This window comes from Centroberyx affinis, unplaced genomic scaffold (assembly GCF_046629955.1).
Source record: "Centroberyx affinis isolate AG114_WGS23_722 - 3 ecotype Tasmania unplaced genomic scaffold, CSIRO-AGI_Caff_v1 ptg000211l_1, whole genome shotgun sequence".
Classification (NCBI taxonomy): Eukaryota; Metazoa; Chordata; class Actinopteri; order Beryciformes; family Berycidae; genus Centroberyx; species Centroberyx affinis.
Genome location: NW_027278903.1, coordinates 283,081 through 302,853, shown reverse-complemented (window position 1 = coordinate 302,853; position 19,773 = coordinate 283,081). Strand labels below are relative to the sequence as shown.

Below are 19,773 nucleotides of genomic sequence, written 5' to 3'. Positions count from 1 at the left end.
AGCTAAAACTATACTATCTATCTATCTATCTATCTATCTATCTATCTATGAACAGATGTGACTATCAGTGTGTATCTGTTTCCATGCTCTGCTGGTTATTATTGCTAATTATTACATTATTATTATATTATTATCAGGCCTAAAACTAGGCTGAAAGTGGTGTAATATGATCCTAGCATTAAATGATTTCAAATGCCACTAAATTCATGTTATTCTCTCTTTGAAAGCTAGAAACCAGAAAAGCAAGCATATGATCTGTGATGTGATATGTAGCCTGTATCCTCAAGCTGCTTCTCTGACAGCCAATAAGAGGCTTATTTTGCGGATTCATTTTTTTTTTGTGATCAAATCTTTATTAGCCATTTTGCTTTTTTTTTTTACACACAAACACAAGAAAACAAAAACACAAAAACCACATACACCTACATATTCAAAAACATATACTCAAATCCACACTCCCCCCTCCCCACAGGACCCATCAACCCACACCTCCAAAATCACAACAAAGTCAGCCCAACCAAATTCAAAGATTAACAAACATAGGTCATACCTTGACCCATACAATCTACAGAATGAACGTACATCAAATCAACTGTCATGGGACTCAAAATACAACACTTATAAATTAAATTACACAATATTACCTAACTCATTGGAATAACTCAGCATTCTCCTGCTGGTTCAGCGCCCGTATGCATGGCTTCAATAAATGAAGACCATAACCTAATGTTTTCCATGTTAGCGCCATGCATACGGGCCACTGACATCTCCATGTTGGCCAAGTCCACTTCTGTGGGCATCCATTACTGATATGGAAAGGTGTGTATTTTGCGGATTCATAAAACAGTTCTTCAGTGTTTTTCAGTACGGAATGGGCTTTGTCATCCACCGTTATGTTATGTTAAACACCTACTGCCGCTGACATTTCTACAGATGAACAGAGAAAGGTGCTATTTGGCTGCAGCCATCCTGAGTTATGCGCTGCTTCTGTATCTGTGGCTAAATACAGTCAGACCGCATGGATCTCTTATCTCAGGCGTACCACCATCAGTGAGCACCTACCTACCTTTTTAGCCTAGCCTTTGCATAAGGATTTTCCTTTTCTTCTTCTTCTTCTTATTGCTGTTTTCATCTTGTTTCTTTTATTCTGTTTTCTTTTGTTTGTTTGTTTGTTTTTACATTTGATTTGTCTTGTTATTATTCTGAAAAGCACTTTGAATTACATTTGCTTGCCTGAATGGTTTTTTTTTTTTATATATATATGTTCTGGGCGCTTTTTCAATGTTACCATAAAACCAGTAAACAACTCACTCTAATCAGGATGGGTATTCTCCCAATGCCCCCTAACTGCCAGAAACTGTAAGAACCCAAGGTTATCTGCTGTTTTAACTGCATGGCTGTTTGTTTCTTTACCCCCTGCCTGCACTGTGGTTATCAACATGGCAGGTTGTGCAAGCATCGGTGCATTCATGATTTGTCCTGCACCTTGGGAAATGATGCATAGGGCTTGGGGGTCATCTGTGTTTATGCTTGTGTGTGTGTGTGTATTACAGTCCCTGTAGTGAGCATCTAGGACTCAAAGAGCTCATGGAAGGTTGTGAGCAAAATTTGTGCTATTGCTAAGCCTATTCTCAGGAAAGAAAGCCTATGTTGAAGTATTTTGCACAGCATGTGTTCCCTAAGTGTGTCTGAATGTGTGCTTTGGAGCCGTGAGAGGGTTGCATTCAGTTCTATTTGAACATAGTCACCCACATATTTTCAGAGTATGCATACCTAGATTTGTGCGCTTGTTTTTGTTCTCACGAGGACAGAAAGATTAGAAAATTCCTCCAAAGTGAGGACATTTTACTGATCCTCACTTTTTCAACGGCCTAATTTAGGGTTATGGTTTGGGTTTAGGGATTAAGGTTAGAATTAGGATTATCTTCAGGTCAGGGTACGAGATAAGGCATTTAGTTGAGAAGGTTAAGGGTTAGGAGTATAGGTGTGTGTGTGTCTCAGTGTGTGTGTGTAAGCCTGTGTTTCTTATCAGTCTCTGTCATTGTGCCTGCTAGCTTAGATTGTGTGTCGTAGAATATGTATCCCAGAAGATTCCTCTTACATATCAGGAATTAAAGTTGACAGATGCGTGTAATTCCCTGTCTGTACACACATCCTTCCTTGGCAGTTCTGGATTATACACTCTGAGTAAGAGAAAACTACTCTAAACCTCCCTTAGCTGCAGCCGACAGGCGGGAGGGATCTAGTAGTAAGAGAGGACTGGGCTCCAGTCTCTGTGTCGCGTCCACCTGGCTGAAATGTCCTCAAGTCCCTGACTTTTCTTACCAGCTCCAGAAGGGCTGCTCTGAAGCAGACCATGCACTCTGATGAGGCTGGAGGGGGGCAAGCAAAGAAAAATTTTCCCTATGAACGATCAATGAAGTGTCACATTATTTTTAAATTATTATTATGTAAAGAGAGACTCCCACACACTGTCTACACTTGCAATTTAAAAAATGTATTGAAAAATTACGTTTTGGTTCTGACCCACATGTCCTGTAGGCTTCCAAATCCTCTCCTACGCACCTGTCTCCTGAAACAGGTGTGCGGGTGTCCCGATACCCCCGCTAACCAACTTTCTTGGTAAAGTTGGTAAATACGCTGGCTAACCATGTATGTAGAGGCTAACTGGCTGTGCAGCATCAATGTCGACTGAAGTAACGTCAGAGTGGCCGGATGCGTCCGTCACTAGTGATTGGTAAGTCTGAATATCAGGCTAACGAAGAACCTACTTTCCTGAACATTATTATTATAACAAATATACTCTGAATAGACAGAATATTTCTTCCTGATATTGAGTTGCAGCCCCTTTTGTACAATCCACATCTCAATTGTCTCAAAGCTTAAAAATCCTTCTCTAATTCGTCTGCTTCTCTTTATCTACATCTCCTCCTTTGTTATTGGTGTCAGATTTAATAAGGGAAGTCAATGAGAGATAATGGATTTTACCTGGATTCACCTCAACAGCGTACTGAAAAGAGTAAGCGTCCCTCGTATTTTGTGCATTCAGTATGTGATTATGGTCTCATTGCGTTTACAGTATGTGATTATGGTCTCATTGCGTTTACATCTCAACTCTAATACCTGTTTATGTTATCTTAGTGGAGTGAGGAGTGAATGTTAGGCTAAGATGACTGAAGTGCTTGAGAGAGAGAGGGGGAAGGGAGGACTGAGACATCGAGAGAGTCTGACTTGTGTCTGTGCGCAAAAAAGGATGCAGCCTCAGGTAGTAAAATGCATCACATTAGCTGTTCCATGTGGCTGAACACCTGAGTTCTTCAAAGCAAGAGGAGTGGAGAGGGGACTCTATAAATTTTGATGCTGGTATTTATTCTTATGAGAATCTTGGCTAGGTTTTTTTGTGCCTGTGTTTTAATGATCTGTTAATGGTCTAATAACATCTTTTTTGTTTTTAAGAGCTTTATTTGAACCACTGATTTGACCAATACTACAATAAAATGTCCACACATGCTGTCGATATGCATGAAAACACACATAAGCAGGCGCCCATGCATGCACAGACACAGGCACGCAAGCATGCATACACGCACACACCCCCACATACACATGCACACGCTCACGCACATGCTCACGCACACGCACACACACACACACACGCAAACTCCCCTAATGAGGACGGAAATCTTGCTGTCATCCCCGTCTGCATCCCTCTCTGGTAGCAGCTGTCACAACAAAGATGGAAAAAGTTTGAAGTTTCCTTTTATCCTTTGCAACGCTGGACACTGCCAGACAGTCAAGCAATCAAACACACAGCCACATCTCACTATATCATTTCGATCCCTCTGTTCTCCTCTTCAAAACACCTCGCCATTATTTTCTCTCGTACGTTTTAAGTGCCTTCAACCAAACTTTCTCCTCCACGAGTGCCAGAAATTGAGCTTTCTCCTCCATGTTTGACGTACCTATATATATCGCATAACAGTGTGTGTGTGTGTGTGTGTGTGGATTGCAGGGGAAGACAGTGAAGTGTCATCAGATGTAGCTTCCACCTGCCTCAGCACGGTGCCAAGATGTTCTTCCTGTACAGCCTACAGCCTCTCTGTGAAACCTAGAACAGAGAGACAGACGTTACCTCTGTCTCATTCACGCTCTCACTGATGTGATCTCTCTCTCTCTCTCTCTCTCTCTCTCTTTCCCCTCCCTCGCTTTCGCCCTCAATTGCTTTCAGGAGTAGGTCAATGGCTAACAGACAACTGGCCCTGTGTGTCTACACAGTAGCATCTCTGTTGCAGTTTGGACTCTCACCCAAATCAGCTGTTGAGCGTGTGACACTGTGACACTTTGTTCTACTTCATCCTAATGAAGACAAATAAAGTCAGACACCTGTTCCTTTTGTGCCTTTATATAGTGCTCTACTGACCATTGTGTGTATGTTTGTGTTTGTGTTTGTTTGTTTATCTGCAGTGGAGCGATGTATGAGCGTGATGCAATCCGGGACTCAGATGGTAAAGCTGAAGGCAGGATCCAAAGGGCTGGTGAGACTCTTCTACCTGGATGAGCATCGCTCCTGCATCCGCTGGAAGCCCTCACGCAAGAGCGAGAAGGCCAAGAGTGAGTACAAACCCCCCCCACACACACACACACACACATACACACACACACACAGACATGCATACGCACACACATACGATACGATACGATACGATACGATACGATACGATACGATACGATACGATACGATACGATACGATACGATACGTTACGATACGATGCGATAAGATGCGATGCGATGCGATGCGATGAGATACGATATGATAGATCTCTATTGTCAGATTTCTCTGAAATTTGTTATGCATCATAGCAGATCCGTTTTAAAAAAGGAAACACATCATGCACACACACAATCACATTGCACAACAGATAATCACACTACATTCACTTAGACATAAACATCAGGGACCCTGGGTTACCCCCATATATTGCACTAAGCCCATATATTGCACCCTCCACCCACAATCTTGCTATTGTACACGTCACAATTGGTTAAATAATCTAATTGACTGTGGAATAAAATAAAAGTGCACCATTTGAAAAGTGCACCTAACTTGATCGATGATGTACATAGACATGAAAATGCAGATACACAGACCCACTCTATCTATCTGTCTTTCTCTCATTACGCTGCCATATCAGCTTCCTTCTTATGCAGAGACTTACAATCACTCTCTTTTTATTCCAGCTCTGCTCATTCGTCCCCCCTCCAGTCTCTCTCTATCTCCTCCTTTGTGGCAGTAACCCAGCTGTCCTTTTTTTTTTTTCATCCAGAATGGGCGATGCATTTCTAAAACCTGAGTTAGCCACATTGCTGTGGCTCTGAGGGGATTATCATTATGTAGTTCATGGCCTCCTCAAAGCATCATTGTCATTTATTTACTTCACCGTGTTTTATTTATCAACCCACTGAAGCATACATCTGTGTAAGGATTGTGCTTACATGTGTATGTATGACTGTGTCTGTGTGTGGACTGTCAGCATAAGATAAGCCTCTTAGTTCTTCTCCATTGACATGATTAAGAGAAACGCAGAACAGATGCCCAGACCCGTTTTTTGAGGCTTTTGTTTGCGTGTGTGTGTGTGTGTGTGTGTGTGTGTGTGTGTGTGTGTGTGTGTGTGTGTGTACTGGTTGTCTGGCCAGCATATTGTTAGATTCAGTCACAGCTGAATTTCAGAGATGAGATTATGTAAAGGAAAGAGAGCATGCAATGGGGGAATGCTCATTTGATGACTCTGGAATGGTTGATGATAAAAAAAAAAATTGGGGGGTAAGAGGACGATTATGAATTAAACGTATAAAGCTCTATGGTGTCACAAAAAAGACACACAAAAAGGTCAGAAAGAAGCTGTTGTTCAGAGGTAAATGAGAGGAAAGGGGATTAGTGCATTGATGAAATGTAGAGGTCACTAATGAATTGTTTGGATTGAACTAGACACCACAGCAACTCGAAGGACCCCCCATGACAAGAAGAGAGAGAGAGAGAGAGAGAGAGAGAGAGAAAGAGAGAGAAAGAGAGGGAGCATGTGTACACTGCAGGCAGGCAGAACAGGACATAGTTTACTGGAGGCTGTTTTTCTCTCCTAACAAAGACACAGAATCAAAGATAGCTGAGTGCATACTCCAATCTCATTAGACCGTGATACAGTCTGTAGCCTACACAGATTGCTTTCCCTGTGTATTTTTATACATGAGGATATGGGGGGGGGTTAGGAACTTGTAGAAATTTTGGTGCTGGGTATTTGTCAAAAAGCTATGCAACTTTTTGCTGTTTTGCCAGCATTTCAGTTTGCTCCTTTCCTCCTGTCATTGTGTTTTTGACAGAGTTTCCTCTGTCAAAAACATAATGACAGGAGGAAAGGAAGACAGGAGAAACACAGGAGGAAGAAGATATTTTGGCATATAAGATAAGTTTTGGTTTTTCCCTAAAATCTTAGGGATTCTGCTGCAAAGGAATTCAATGTTAATGCGACAGATATCATTAATGTTTCCCTCCAGTGTATTTAATTGTCTTTCTGTCTTCTAACAAACTCTAACTGGTCTTTCTTCCTCCTTTGCATCCCCTTTCCTCCCGCCGTCAGTCACCATTGACTCGCTGTACAAAGTGACGGAGGGCCGTCAGTCGGACATCTTCCACCGGCACGCAGAGGGCAGCTTCGACCCGGCCTGCTGCTTCACAGTGTACCATGGAAACCACATGGAGTCCCTCGACCTGGTAACGTCCAATGCAGAAGAAGCCAGAACCTGGGTGACCGGCCTGCGCTACCTGATGGCCGGGATCAGTGACGAGGACTCACTGGCGAAACGGCAACGTACACATGACCAATATCCTTTGATCACAGAACTATACAAATATAGTACAAGCACATAAACATATACTCAAACAAATATGTGGTACCAGTCACATTTGTTTGGTATTTTACTAGATCAAACAGCAGCCAAATGAGAGTGACGTACTGTTCTGTATTTTAGTCGCTGGTGTTTAAATTTGTGGGTTCATCCACCTCTAACTCAGTGTTCTCGGTCAGACACATCTTAGTAGCCAGCTGTCATGGTTCTGCTGGTTTTATTCTTCCCAAAATAAATGTCAGAGTTTTTGTATTTTACTTGTTTAAGAGTCTGGGGTATTTGTGCACACTCACATACTCTGAAGGCTCAAAGGCTAGAACAAATCATAAAAAATAATATGATTGCATTTTGGTTGTAACTGTGTTGAGTCAACATTTCGGTCTGCAGACTTTTCTCAAGACATATAGAGTACGACAATGAGGCCATCACAGTCTTCCCTATATAGGTTAACAGCCAGGAAGTAACGATCAGTTTTCAATTAGGTGATTACAAAAGTGTCCTCAGTCTTTAGAGTGTGTTATCCATGTTTTCTTTACATTCATTTTACTGTTTTTCAAATATTTCAAATACAGGAGACCAGGGGTCCCGCTTTAACTTTCTTAGAACAAGCAATAACAAAAATATACATACATAATGAGCAGTTTACAAGACTCAAAATTCAATAGTCAGTAGGTTTCAGTAATTTTACGAATCAATATCATTGACATATATGTACTATACAGAGGCCTGTAGGGTGGGGTTATCCTGTAACTCTTCATCTCCACCCCCTACTGACTCTTCTGACTTTTTTTTTTCATTTATGGACTGTCCCAAATAGGAGGCTTTTGCTCCTCCCGTGTAGCACTGTGACATATTTCCTTTAGTATACTTTAAACCCATATACCAAACCTTTCCTATGTAGGCACTTTCTATCTATCACACACACACAAATGCATGCATGCACACACACACACACACACACACATAAACACACAAACTGTACTGTACACCCCTTTCTCCTTAACCTGTGTGTAACGTGGATGAAGCAGACGTTTGAGGAGGCTGATAAGAACGGAGACGGACTCCTGAACATCGAAGAGATCTACCAGCTCCTCCACAAGCTGAATGTTAATCTGCCCCGCAGGAAGGTCAAGCAAATGTTCCAGGTCAGTATGTGGAACCGTCTCTGTGAATTCACCGCTGAATCTGAGGTGCTACTTAATAAGTCACAGTTTAATCTTCAGATGTCAGTGAGATGCAGAAAATGGTTATAGCATGGGATGTTGTGGAGGGCATAGTTCAAATGATGCATCTCACAAAAAAACACTGGCATGCACACACACACATACTCATTCATTATTTTACTTCTCACATACACAATACATTACTCTCACTTTCACTGGCGAGGTGCTCACTTCCATATATAAATACTCCTGTATTCATTATCAAAACATTCAGATAAAATATTTACACATAACATGCTATGACATCCACTAAAAAAAACATGTTTGAGTTCCAGGTTTTTGTTTTCAGTAGAACACACACAAAATTCATTACACATAAATATTCAAGAGCTCTGACATAACTGTTGCATCTTTTATGTAAGCACTTGTGCCATTCAAAAAGATGTGCAGGAAACATTTCATATTTATGCAGGAGATGTTTTTAGAGGAAAGAGATGTGGATGAAGTGGTGGAAGAAGAAGGCTGCTACAATTTTTAAAACAGAAGTCACATTGAGTCATGTCAAAAATCCACATAACCACTGACTTGTCTAAGGTGCGCTATAGTGTGCAGTAACATAGACAAACATAAACCAAAAAAGAGACAAAAGCCACAGTAAAACTACTAAGAATTTAATGTTTATCTTACTTTCCTCTTTAAACAACCATCGTAGTGGGATAGCTCAAAAGTAAAAGTTGATGCTGTTAGAGAGTTTTGTCTAAAATGATGGCAGCTTTCATTGACATTTTACTGTAATTTGGACTGGGGTAGCTGGACACTTTGCAAGGGGATGCTGCAACTGCAGGTCATCTGTCACAACTGCCAACCATTAGCACCCTTCAAAAGTAATAATAAAATAATGAAATAATGAAATAATGTCATGATAGTAACATTGTACATGTATGTTAGTGTATGTCTTTTCTTTCGAAAAGTCCAAAAGTGGACCAGCTTCCCAAGTCTCCAAAGCGGCCTTGTGACAACCTACATAGGGCAGCTATATTTAGGCTTGGTAACATGAGCTCAGAGTGATTATAAGACTTGAAATTGAAATTGATGTATTATATATTATAATGATATATATATGTGTTTTCTTGTCGTTGATGTTGTTGTATGAATTGTAATCACGCCCAATATATCACCTCATACTATGGATTTAGTTCAGATAGAAAAATCCATTAATTTATCTCATTCCATTCCAGCATGGGCAGATAGCGGCATTGCAACCTTAACAGCAGGTGCAATTACTTAAAATACCCTGGACCTGTTTGTTTTCTGTCCATGCATTTCTAATGGAGTCCATCACAGTGATTTATCCCGCTGGTTGTGTGTAGATTCTGTCAGTGATCAAGTCCCAGACGCCCAGAGCGAGCTCATTACGGGAGTGTGATGGAGGCATTAGTTGGTATTATTAGATTTGGTGTGGAGTAGAATGGGCCCCCCCTGAGATCCAGGTAATATGAGGAGCTGGATCCCAGTGTGAGGTGGCAGGATAAAGTGAGCAGTGAGCTGTGCTGCATGTCCTCAGGCAACATGTAGAAAGAGACGAGATAAGGAGGGAAAAATTGGTTGGAGAGCTAATGTGTTTGTGGGAAAAAAATACTGGTACATAGTATGTGCTTGGTCGTGTGAATTTGTGTTTGTATCGGTATGTGTGGGAGAGAGAGAGAGAGAGAGAGAGAGAGAGAGAGGTGAGGGAAAGATGGGGGAGACTCATTCAGGACAGAGTGTTTTGGCATCATATGTTGCATATCATATTTAAAGTGATGTTGAACTTTGGTAGTACCTTGGGTTGTGTAGTTTCCTGGCCGTGATATAACCCCAAAATCGTTGATTCTCTGTTATCTGTTGCTCTGGAACAGACGACTGGAGAATTGTGTCTTTTTCTCTCTCCATTGTATGGTGAAACAGGTCTGAAAATCACACTTCTTGCACATAAATGACTGCGAACAAAGCAGATTCTGTCAGTATACAAAAAACTAGCCATTCTGCTGAATTGTTTTTAAGTGAATCACTTTCTTTATGTTTTTTAAACCTTTCAGTTTGAACAAGTGTAACCCCGAAATCCGGTCAGAGGAAACTTATGGTGATGGAATGAGGAAAATAATACCAATAATTGTAAATAGGCGAAAAAAAGTTGTTTTTTATATATTTGCAGAATCCTGTCTCTCAGAATCTGCTTTGTTTGCATTCATTTATGTGCTAGAAGAGTGATTTTCAGACAATGGCAGTGAATGGAGAGAGAGAAAAAATGCAATTCTCCAATCGTCAGGAGCAACAGATAACAGAGAATCGCTGATTTTGGGGTTATATCACGGCCAGGAAGCTACACAACCCAAGGCACTACCAAAGTTCACCATCACCTTAATGTCATATTACATTGTTCAATGTAGAGTATGATGGCAGGGGAAGTCAAATCAAATAGACTCATCAGTGGGGAGGATAGGCATGAATTCAGCTGCACATGCTCACAGCCTTCCTCCTTCGCATACCTTCAAAGATGACAAGTGCACATCTCTGCTATCTGCACACCTATCATGTTTGTTGCATAAATTATAGTCACTGTTGCTGTTCAGATCTGCAAAACCCCATGTTAAAGCACTAGTGTGAGGGCAATCAAAGTTTGACAGTGGCCACTATTTTAGGCAACCCCAGAAGTCACAGTTTGTTTGTTGTTGAAAATCTGATGAGGACAACGCCGAAACACAGTCGCCCTTACTGGTTTTGTCCTCAGCATACAGAGCTGCAAGATCACAATGGGCAAGCCATGAGTTTGTGTGGAGAGTTTTACCATGTGTCACCGGTGATGTCACTCCCTCCCCCTCTCAGGAAGCGGACACAGACGACCAGCAGGGCACGCTGACGTACGAGGAGTTCTCCGTCTTCTACAGGATGATGTCACTGCGACGCGACCTGTTCCTGCTGATGATGGCGTACAGCGACAGGAAGGACCACCTGACGGCGGAGGAGCTGGCCAACTTCCTGCGCAACGAGCAGAAGGTCAGAGGTCGAACAGAAAAGCTCCGCCGACGGGTTAGAGCCGATGAAATGCTCAGCCGGTGAAATTAGACCAGATGCATTGTTCTGAGGGCGGTGCAAGCTACATTTCAATTTGAGATGCAGCCGCAGAAAAGAGCCCAGATTGGCTGACCCAGACTGGCCTGTTCTATATTGGCAATTGCCCGTTTGAATTGAATGTCGTGGATTACCGTGGGCGATATTCCCGTTTCCCCCCCCACCCCTTTCTGGAGTGTTTTGGTCTAACGCATTCTTCACATAGTCTCAGCTGTCTGCCCAGAGGAATCTGTTCCACTAAGCCAATCTATCACGCCTAAGATTGGTTTGTGTCTTGGGAGCTCCCTTCTCTTGTTCTTTTCAGCTTCTCATATCTTTCTTTTTTTTTTTTGACAGTCTCTCGTCTCTCTTACCTTTGAATGCTGTCATTTTTCATCCTGCTGTCTTTATTTACTCCAGCCTGCTAGACTTGGCATTAGTACAGTTTTCAAAATATCCTGCCTATTTGATATGGGTGACAATTCATTTAATAGCAGCAAAAATCCATTACAAAAATAATTTGTGCATTTCTGACTTAATTTAGCGTCTACACTGGGATTACATCGTTATTTACTAAAACTAAAAGGGTCTATACATGCTCCCGTTTTTGTACTTGTATTCCTAAATGTCTGTCCATGTTTCCTCTCTGCAGATGGCCAGTGTGACTCCAGAGTGCTGCGCAGACATCATTGATAAGTTTGAGGTGTCCGACGAGAATAAACAAAGAGGCGTCATGGGGATCGAGGGTAACTTCTTCACATTTGACTGTATTATTTCACTCCTTTATTTTCCATTTCCTCCATATTCTCTCCTCCAAGTTTTTTTTTTCATTTTCTGCTCTTTCATTCTTTCTCTTTCCCATCTCTGTCACTTTTTTTTTATGTCACTCTCCCTCTCAATCGAAGCCAAGATCAGTTATTAACGTGCTGTTTAACATGGTAAGTTTACTGCCTAGAGGTAGTTGAGTGGTTAAATCCATCAGTTCTGGATCCACACATGCGTCCCTGCTGCAGGCCAACAATCAAATCCCACTAGAACTCTCTCACCTGTGTCTCCCCTACTCTCTCTCTCTCTGCTTTCCTACCTACTGAATATTTTTTAAAAGCTAAAGGTGGGTGGACCGCCTGCTCTCCCCACAATTTGGTGGGTGCTTTACCCAAAACACCTTACAGTACCACAAATCCATACGTTTTCAACATGGGTGGCCCCAGTGGGAATGAAACCCCTAACTCTGACAATGTTAGAGCCATTTTCAGTCACTAAGCTACAGGGCCAACATTGGTTGGAGGTCTTTACCCTTGTCAAAACATTCAGGGATTTTGTTTTTGGCCAGTGTATGTATCGCTGTCAGTTTATGTAATGCCACACATGACTGAAGGGGAGAGCTTAAGGGAGAAGGAGGAGTGAGGATTGTGGAGGGTACTTGGAGTGAGAAAATTGGGGAGTCAGAATGAGGGCAGAGGGAAAGAGGAGATGAGTGTGTGACAGAGATGAGAGGAGTGAGTATGGGGGAGAGGAGAGGAGAGGAGAGGAGAGGAGGAGGGGTGAGACTAATCTTGTCCTTGGAGGCATGGAGACTAACCGTGTTACTGTGTGTCTGGCTGATCAGACCAGTATGCCTGATGTCTTCCCTGCAGACCAGTGTGTGTGTGTGTGTGTTTGATCACACATGCATATATGTGTGTACAAATGTGCAACAGTAATGTACGAACAGATTTACATAGACATCTCTTTGCAGTGTGATGAGTAATGCACAGCGTGTTGCCTACTACTCTGTATATCAGTGAAACCATATAGTATTCAGCTTTATGTAATGTTCACTTAAAGATTCATGAGAAACAATTTGAAAAAATGGACTGGTGTGTATGTCCAATGGTATATATGTGTGTAAAATCTGGATCTAGCCATGGTGCTACATTGACATCACGTTCCTCCATCACAAGACCTTTCCTTCACTTCTATTACACCTTCTTTATCTCTCAATCCCCTCATTCTTTATCTCTCAATCCCCCCATTTTTTCCATTACTCCTCCGCAGTCTTCTTTTCCCCATTTACTGTCTCTTTCCCAGTCTTTTTCTTTTCTCCTCCACTTATCGTTCTCATCCACTTTCCATTTCTCCTGCTCTTTTCCTCAATCATTTTTACCACTCCTCCAGATGAAAGGATGCTTTCTTCCCTCTTGCTCCTCTTCATGCTGAACCACCTAAAAATGTCAGCCATGTGTAATACGGCCTGCAAATTCAAACTGCGGAACTTTAGGTCGGTTACAGCATCAAGGCATTAGAACTTAAGCTTAAGACTTATTAAAGCACAAAGTGTCTTTCTGTCCCTTATCCTTTTATATTTCCCTTAAGGTCAACATGCTGTTGAAGTGGTACAGATGAAGCCATTGTAGAGGTTATTGTAGAACCTTTACAGCCACTGCATGCACTTAAATGTTTGGTAAATTAAAATTCTGTCCTTTTTGGAGCTGTTAGAAGGTGCACAATATGATCTGGTAGCCGGTAGTTTGAAGCACTTTTTTTTTTGTGTTGCAATGTTCACTTTTATTTTAGAAAATTTAAAAAATGTCTTCTTCCCTTCTCATTTTCCACATCCTTGACATCTGCACCATGACTTCTCGACTTAAACATTTGTATTTGTGTATTGAAAAGAAATTATGTCTGACTCCATCTGATTATATTTAACAACTGAAGAGAAAAACATGAATTTAATAACATAAAAAAGCGTTGAAGCTTCATTAAAACTAGCTAACTGCATTCCAATTCAGTTCAATGTCTGTTTTGGTGCTTAGTAATAATTTTTTTTTCCATGAATTTGTATTTTTCTTCAGGTTTTACTAGCTTCATGCGCAGCCCCACATGTGACGTGTTTAACCCTTTGCACCATGAGGTGAACCAGGACATGGAGCAGCCTCTGTGTAACTACTTCATCGCCTCGTCTCATAACACCTATCTGACTGGAGACCAGCTCCTCTCCCACTCCAAGACTGACATGTACGCCTGGGTGCTGCAGTCCGGCTGCCGCTGTGTGGAAGGTGAGCAAATACATACATTTATACAACATACTTTTCTGACTACGCATTGTGATTGGACAAGAGGTGTTCCATGAGTGCCTATAACTGAAATATACAAACTTGTACCTTATAACTTGAATGGTATCACTCCACTTTGAGCTAGGAATGGAATGAAGCAAGCAAGGATTTTTACTGCTTAGCAATGCAGAACAAATTGATTGTTGGTGGGGGGCCAATATAGCCTGTATCTTTGTTTAATATTTCATAATATTGTAAAAATGTTGTAATATGTAACCTTTGACCCATCTTTACACCTTACGTGCCTAAAACTCAAGAATACTGAATCTGCGTCACCATTATAACATTACAATATTAAACTCTAAAAGTAACTTATCTTGTGTGTTTCTCACAGAACTGTGAGCCTGGAATGTGCAAATGCCCAAATCTCATAGATAACATTGACCAAGTGGCCTTGACAAAATAATAACTTGGTGTCTTCTAGAAGGTGGTCACCTCTTATTACGCGTCTCCTTAAAGTGCTAGAACTATAATTATCATTTTTTGTTCAGTCTTGTTCATATGACCTCATTAAGAATTTTAACCATAGCTTTATTATATTCTATCTGTATTAACATAATCATGAATATTCAACACTATAAAACTCTGTGTAATCATCCAGATTTTGAGTTCCTTGGCTCCCAACTTGCAGATTGAATAAATCTGTCGAACTGCCACTCTCTCGTCCTGAGTTTTCTTCCACAGTAAGAATAGTGTTTGAGGGAGAGAGACACACAGAATTTTTCCATATTAATGCCTCCTTCCTTTCTCTGTGTCTGTAGTTGACTGTTGGGACGGTCCTGATGGAGAGCCGATGGTCCAGCATGGCTACACCCTCACCTCTAAGATCACCTTCAAGTCTGTCATAGAGACCATCAATAAATATGCCTTCATAAATAACCAGTGAGTCAAAGCTCCCTATAGATTCAGAATGTGTGTGTTTGTGTGTGTGTACGTGTGTATGTGTGTGTGTGTATGTGCGTTTGTTTGTGACATTTTATGGAAACTAGAGACTAGATATTATCCCATGGGTTTTACACTGGGATAAAAATGGCATAGAATGCCAACCAGAAATTACATTTTACGTATTTCTTCCTCATTTTATACACATTTTTAAATCTGACTGAAATGTCACTTCTGGTTGACATTCTTCTATAGAGACAATACTTTTATACTCCGGTATACAGTTTAACCGTGTTGCTTTATGTTTCACTATGGGATGAGATATAATTGCATTGAACCACTCATGAAAAGCTATTTCAGCCTAACTGAACAAGCTAGGACAGCCTGTCAGACAAAACTACTGCTTTTTCCTCCTAAAAAATAGTTCAAACTAGCATTTTCCACAATGTTATCATGAAATACCCATTGAATGTTATGAATTTGATGGAAGGTTTATTCCGCCCCAGGTTTAACAAGAAACTATTGCAACATTTAGAAAGCCAGGTTTGTGTTTTTCAGGTTTGTGTTTCTGTCAGTAATTAGCACTTATTACTGAGCCATCTGCTTAGTAGCAGTTCCTCTGCCTCCCAGAGGAGCCACTGTTTGTCTCTGTTTCGGCTCCAACAATACCCAAACTACAACAAAGTGGTGCATGATGCAGCTGCCTGGACATTTGCCTCCTGCCATGCTGGCTGGCATCCATTCCATCTAGTCATGATTGCAGTGATGCCATGACAAAACAATTTCCTTTATTTACAGATGCAAACAGTGTTGGGGGATGTTTCACATTATCTAATTAAACTTGAAGCTTAACTACATTTTTGTAGTGTTTCTGATAGTTAGTTGATTTTTGTCATTTTTAGGCATAGTTTAAGTAATCTGTGACTGTTTTTGATCTTTATTGCCTGTAAATGACACAAATAATAAAACCACATTTTCACATTAGAGACGAGTAAACTAGCTAATTACGCACAGATCCAATGGAAACGTCTCGTGAAGAGGTAATATATCACAGTCCAAAATACTGTAATAATGATGCTGCTTTGTCATTGTCTTTTTTGACTTGAGAACAAAATGACATGAGATGTCGGTCACTCGCTTATAGCACCGTCCTCTGTTGTTGAGCGGTTGAAAATGTGAGGAGGTCAGGGGGAGATTGGGAATGTCTTGAAATTCCAATAGGCAGAGAGGGAAAGTGTGTCTCCTCCCCCTGGCTCGCTGCCCAGCTAATAAATTGTATTTTTTGCAGTTATGGGATTTTGTATCATATGACATTGCAGATGTTGATATGATCAGTTTTTACAAAGTTGTTTTAAGTAACTTTAGTTAAAACAAAACTATATTTCTCTTGAGGGTAGCTTTGCTGCAGTTCAGCTTATTCCAATGTAACTTGTAAAAACCAAACGTTCAAGTAGCTTCCCTAACAGTGGAAGCAGACAACCATCCTCATATGATAATGAGGGAATATATTGTCATGTAATAAGATGACTAATTGGTGATATGTCCTAATGCTGAGTGCAAGGACAGATTATTCAATTGAACGCTCTGTGCTCTCTCTCTCTATCTCTCTCAATGCTCCCTGTCTTTCTCTCCTGTCTTCATTCTCACCTTTTCATTCAGCTGATATTTTATCATCAGTGCCACCTGTTATTAATATGATGAATGGCCCATGTGTTGTACTGAAATGAAGTGAGTGTCTGCACACTCCCACATCACACACAAATTATACAGCTCATTTAGCCAGCTATTATAGCTATTATGTTATAACTATTTCACCTGGGAAGAGCAGCAGGCGCCCCGTTTGTGTGCTTGACTCTCAATGTTTATCTATGTGTGTCTCTCTGTGTGTGTGTGTGTGTGTGTGTGTGTGTGTGTGTGTGTGGGATCAGAGGTAGAGGTGAGAGCTGGGCTACATCCCCTGAGGGTGAGCTGTCGGTCTGACAGACCTGACATTTGAGCTGTGCCGCTGTCAAGACACAAGTCATTTCACCTTCTCTAAATGAAACCACAAACACAATGCACACACACACACACACACACACACACTAAATACAGACACACCATGCCACAAAAGAAGTGTTTCTGCAATTCCTTTGTTTCATTTACTTGCTCTGTGTTTCAAGGTTCTCTACTTGAGATTGAAAGTGAGAAAAGGAAACACATTCTGCAGTGATTTTCTTGCCTGGCAGGTGGAAATGCTGTCGTAAATGGGATTTACACTCATGTCAGCAGATCAGTCTCGTTTCAGCCTATTGGCTGCACTCAAGAAATGCATTATATAACCTTTCACAGGTTTTATGTGATTTATGGGAGCCTGAGGATGTGTGTTATGTTCTTTCCAGGTATCCGGTGATTCTATCCATAGAAAACCACTGTAGCATCCAGCAGCAGAAGAAGATCGCTCAGTACCTCCGAGAGATCCTGGGAGACAAACTGGACCTGGGAAATACACTAAGCAGAGACTCCAGGACTTTACCCAGCCCTCACAGCCTTCAGGGCAAGATACTCATAAAAGTAAGATGGATGGATGGATGCATGACTTTTGTTTTGAATGAACAAATTAATAAAAAAATGTCTTTTCTTCAGATTTATTGTGCAAGTGTGCACTTGTGAAAGCAAAGGATCCTTTGAACATTTCCTTCCTCTATTTTTCCTTGAACTAGGTGAAGAGAGCACTCATTATCTCTCCATATTTTGGGTGCTGTGCTTAATCTTTGCTGTACAGGGGAGGGTAGTGGGAGACGGACTGCATATGGAGGCGGGTAATTATTGTCAATAAACAGATGAGGAGAAGAAAGAGGAGAAAGGAAGGATAAAACTAGGCCATGGTATTAGTCATAGAGGGAAAAGGAGAGAAGGAAGAGACTCTGGCGTATGATGACAGAGTGACAGACTGTTGGTTTTCCCTGCATTAATACACACACGCAGACACACAGTGATAACCAGACCAAGGCCTACATGGGGAGACTCAGCACTCGTCTTTATCCGCCAGCTTGGTGGGAAGTCTCTTCAAACACACAGGCAAGAGAGAAAGAGAGGGAAAGAGAGAGCGAAAGAGAGAACATTTGAATGCATAAGTGCATTCAGTGTTAATTGAATTTTTTATAAGAAGAACCAGACTTTATCTGTGACGTGAGGAAAGCCTGCATTGTTCCTCTGGAAAGGGGTTTTCACCTTGATCCTCCCCAGCTGGGGCTCTCAAAGGTGAAAGAGCATTATTGATTTTCTATAAAGCCCTTTGCTGTTCCCTAACAGTTGTCCTCCATTGCTTTCCTCCCCCTGCCCTCCTCTGGAGCTTATCTGCTCTCTCCAAAGTGATTGACAGGCAGAGATACGAGGAAGAGGGGATAGGTTAGGTGGGGCAGTGGTTTAAGGGCTGCGGGGAGCTGTGACTGTGCCATTGATTTGGGGTCGTTAGTGTTCAGTTGAAGTGGTGCGCTGCGGTCTTACAGGGAGAAGCTTAGAAAATCCCAACTCCCACTCACACCTTCAGAATGGCTCTCTAATGGGCTTCCACTCTGCTGAAAGAGCTGCTCAGAGAATCAGTGACTGATTGTGAATTTAGTGTGTGTGTATGTGTGTGTGTGTGTGTGTGTGTGTGTGTATGTATACTGTGCCCTCTTGGGTGCTTGTGTGTGGCATTAATGGTTTTCACTCTGACTGTAAATACTGGGAAAAGAGCCACTCAAAGACCTCTGAAGGAGATTACCTTTGTGTGTGTGTGTGTGTGTGTGTGTGTGTGTGGATGTGCAAGCTTGTGTGCAGGTGAGTGAGTGTGTATCTGTAAATGTGCACATACCAGACTAGCTTAGTGGTCCAACCTGCGTGGGCGTTGTAGTGTACAGTATATGCGGCACATGTGTGGCTGGAGGAGGAGGAGATATGTGAGGGATTGTGCTGTGCTTAAGACATACATAGGTCTTATATATCTTTGTCATGCTCACTCCGTCCCCCTCTCTTTCTCTCCTTCTCTCTGTCTCTCTCTCCCTCTCTATCCAGGGGAAGCGTCTGCCTGCCTATCTGTCAGCGGATATCGAAGAGGGGGAGGTGTCCGATGATGACAGCGCTGATGAAATTGAGGACGATTTCAAGCTAAAGAACAGTAATGTAAGTCAGAAGAGACATATCATATAGACAAACATATGTACACAAACACACACTCACACGTTACTGCACACACCCTGGCAGACAGGATGTGTCAACTTCAGTACTACAGAAGACTGTACTTACCTACACCATAAACCTGTCTTGTCTGTAATCTTGTCACGCTCACTTCCTTGTTTTCAATTTGTCTTGATCCTCCTCTTTGTGTTTGTGTCACTCTGTGGAGTTACTTTTTATCTTTGAAAAAGGGAAAATGGTTTGGAAGCAAAAAGTGGAAAAAAAGGTTTGAAAGCGAAAAAAGTTTTGACAGTGGAAAAGAAAAAGTTTTCAGTTTTTGATTCTTCTCCTTTCATGTACAACATCCTTTTTTCCATTCATTTTTTTTTTCATCAATACAAATCTTCATTCATTCAAATCCCTTTTCACAAATCTCATTTTACAAGCTATCCTCATAATAAGGTAATCAAGAGCGTTAGAGAGATTTGAATGAAGGAGCAGA

At 41.4% G+C, this 19,773-nt stretch overlaps 1 protein-coding gene across 3 annotated transcripts in view; it reads left to right on the top strand.

The window, feature by feature from the left end:
• plch1 (phospholipase C, eta 1) overlaps positions 1–19,773 on the top strand; it is a 58,746-nt gene that overhangs the window by 23,089 nt on the left and 15,884 nt on the right. For all 3 annotated transcript variants that reach the window (XM_071540842.1, XM_071540827.1, XM_071540835.1), the window contains 9 exons: positions 4,465–4,611; positions 6,634–6,877; positions 7,917–8,046; positions 10,930–11,100; positions 11,807–11,900; positions 13,989–14,192; positions 15,011–15,131; positions 17,513–17,684; positions 19,170–19,277. In XM_071540842.1, the coding sequence (XP_071396943.1) occupies positions 4,465–4,611; positions 6,634–6,877; positions 7,917–8,046; positions 10,930–11,100; positions 11,807–11,900; positions 13,989–14,192; positions 15,011–15,131; positions 17,513–17,684; positions 19,170–19,277 (1,391 nt within the window). The remainder of the gene's footprint in view (positions 1–4,464; positions 4,612–6,633; positions 6,878–7,916; positions 8,047–10,929; positions 11,101–11,806; positions 11,901–13,988; positions 14,193–15,010; positions 15,132–17,512; positions 17,685–19,169; positions 19,278–19,773) is intronic.